The sequence below is a fragment of the Triticum aestivum genome, unplaced genomic scaffold (genome assembly GCF_018294505.1).
Source record: "Triticum aestivum cultivar Chinese Spring unplaced genomic scaffold, IWGSC CS RefSeq v2.1 scaffold201140, whole genome shotgun sequence".
Classification (NCBI taxonomy): Eukaryota; Viridiplantae; Streptophyta; class Magnoliopsida; order Poales; family Poaceae; genus Triticum; species Triticum aestivum.
This window is the reverse complement of record NW_025240902.1, coordinates 1-2637: the sequence shown is the minus strand read 5'-3', so window position 1 is coordinate 2637 and position 2637 is coordinate 1. Positions and strand designations below refer to the sequence as shown.

General features: G+C 41.5%; 1 protein-coding gene and 1 long non-coding RNA gene across 2 annotated transcripts; both read left to right on the top strand.

Annotated features, from left to right (window-relative positions):
- Positions 1-665: 665 nt before the first annotated feature.
- On the top strand, positions 666-1078 carry LOC123176818 (uncharacterized). Its single transcript, XR_006488669.1, has 3 exons — positions 666-721; positions 831-857; positions 937-1078. It is a non-coding gene; the product is annotated as an uncharacterized lncRNA (long non-coding RNA).
- Positions 1079-1224: 146 nt separating this feature from the next.
- On the top strand, positions 1225-2623 carry LOC123176815 (chromatin-remodeling ATPase INO80-like). Its single transcript, XM_044590860.1, has 5 exons — positions 1225-1419; positions 1504-1919; positions 2070-2250; positions 2327-2403; positions 2481-2623. The coding sequence occupies exons 1-4, from the start codon at positions 1225-1227 to the stop codon at positions 2390-2392; spliced, it is 858 nt and encodes a 285-aa protein (XP_044446795.1). The 3' UTR covers positions 2393-2403; positions 2481-2623.
- The last annotated feature ends 14 nt before the right edge of the window (positions 2624-2637 follow it).

Below are 2637 nucleotides of genomic sequence, written 5' to 3'. Positions count from 1 at the left end.
TAGAAAAAAAGAGTTGAATAGCATTCTTTCAGTTGACTGCATATTCTTTGATTTGGAACTCTTTTTCTTGAAGGGCATCTGGGGTTCAAGTATCAATCTGAACCAAGCATCTGTTGATCTCGTACTTTCTGTGGTCAGCATGGTTCCAGGGTTGATCAAGGTTGTTGGCATGTTGCCACACTAATTAGTCATCCTTGTCTTGTGGTCATCAGATCTTTTTCATTTGCCTCTGTGGGGCAGGGTATGCTGTATTTGCGTTCATTAAGTTCTTGATAATCTTTTCTTGCATTATTGGCAAGCGCCTCCTTTCAAGAAACACCGGAAAGATAGTGACATAATGTTATGTCCAATTGTATAGCATTAAGGAGCATTGTTCTTTTTGTATATCTCTGATTCCAAAGCCTTTGCATCCTCTGCAATTGCAACACTACCAATTATTCTCTTCCTGTTTATTGTTGATTACATATGAAAATTTTCCATGTCTGAGTTTGACAGTAGTGTTTTTTCAGATACTTGCTCCAATTGTTGATGATGGTCACATTTCCTTGGTTGTTGTTTCCGTCAAGATGAAGACGAAGTATGTCCTTTACTCTGCTCCAGGTTTCCATCAAAAGCAGGCAAATACTGTGTTAAAGGGGCTGGAGTCATATTTGAGTAAGCACGACATCGACATCTCTTCGTATGCTCACGAAATTCCAGATGTTGAGCCTCAAGACAACAAGTAAGTGGATACCTCAAATTCTAGAACAAATAATTATGTGGTAATCAATTGCAATTGTTGTAGTTTTGATTGTGGATTTCATGTTTTATTATATATCGAACGGTCTAAGGAAATGAAGATATATGGCATCACCTAGGTAAACACTAAGCCTTGTTCTTTTTAATTTTTGTTCTATTCAAATTCTAGAACAAATAATTAATGCCTCAAATATGCAGGCTGAGGTGTTAAAGTTTAGAAAGAAGCTTGTAAAACGCCTCCTGGATGATCCAAGGACCAAAGTCAATGAAGCTGACAGTACAGTTGACACTGCCCACAGTACTGACACTGACAAGGTTGAGGAAGTTCCTCCTCCACACACTGACAAGGTTGAGGAACTTCGGGGTCCCAATCAGTGCGATGCCCACACAACAGTTGATGCTAACGAGGCTGAGGAACTTCGGGGTGCCGTTATAGCTGACACTGTCCAGGACATTTCTCCTTGAGGCACTGTCCAGGACGAAGAGATGGATGAGGGCATAGTTGTAGCTGACACTGCCCATCAGTCTGAAGCCCACGTTTCTCCTCGAGACACTGTCCAGGACAGCACTCTAGCCGTTGTAGCTGACACTACCCATCAGCGCGAAGCCCACGTTTCTCCTCGAGGCAGTCCTGTAGAGATGGATGAGCACACTGAAGGCTCTCCCGTGATCTCCGAAGAGGTAGTGATGGATGAGGGAGAGACTGTCCATGCCGAAGAGATGGATGACTCTCCTGTGAACTCCGATAAAGCAGAAAAATAAGAGGTGGATGAGGACAGTGAAGACTCTTCCGTGAGCTCCGATACAGCAGAAAGGGAAGATGACAAGGAAGGTGGTAACCGTAACCCCGATACAACAGACATTGAAGACTCTTCCGTGAGATCCGATACAGAAGAAAAGGAAGATGACAAGGAAAAGGCTCAGGAAGGTGGTAAGAAGAGTGCTGATAAGAATATTGCTGATACAATAGCAAGGACACCAGCAAGGAAACGTTGCTGGAATAGGAGTGCTGATAAGAATACTGCTGATAAGAATACAACAGTAATGACACCAAAAGAGAGACATGACAAGAGGAAGAGGAACTTTTCCGCCAAAGCGGTGTCTCCCGTTACTTTTGGGGTAAAGGAATTATTGCCTGCTACAGACTGTGAGGAGATCTGTAAACTTCTCAAAGAGAAATAGTAAGTTTATTCATTTATTCACTGAAATTTTGACTCTGCTAGGCTCCGTTAGATGTTTGTATTGACAGCCTAGGCATTGCATTCGGTGAGACAGGGGTTCGCCTGTTTAGTTTTATCAGTAAACTCATATATTGTTTTTAATTGGTGAAGCAATGGTGATGAAGTGTTAAATTTGGGTGGGACTATCATGACGGGGGCTCAGCTGCTGAAGTGTATAGAGGATCCTAAGAGTGCCCCGAATCTTCTGGGTGTTTTTGTTGAATGCCTCAAGCAGGATGATAACAAGAACGGCAATAATAATAAAAGAATAATTATCCAACCACAACATCAGGTAAGTTTTGTGCAAGAAACATAGCCTTGGTTGTCAGTTAAAAGCTGGTCTGATAGCAAATTATTTTTGAGTGCAGTTGGATGAAGAATTTGTGCAAGTGATTAAGAAAGAGATCGGGAGCAGCAAAAAAGATGGAGGGTAGAGCAGAGATTCGTAAGTAGTCCAGTATTCTACTCATAATACACTCAATGATAATACATCAACATTCTAATACATGTTAGTTTTTGCAGCTATTTTGTGCTATCACTGAAGAAGATCCTAACACTCAAAAACAAGAAGGCATAATTCTTTTCCTCGATAGTGAGCAAAAAACCCAGGTCACTGCCTTGCATGCCAATGATAATAAGATAAGCGGTGGTCAGATTAAGACCATCAGTGAAAAATTTG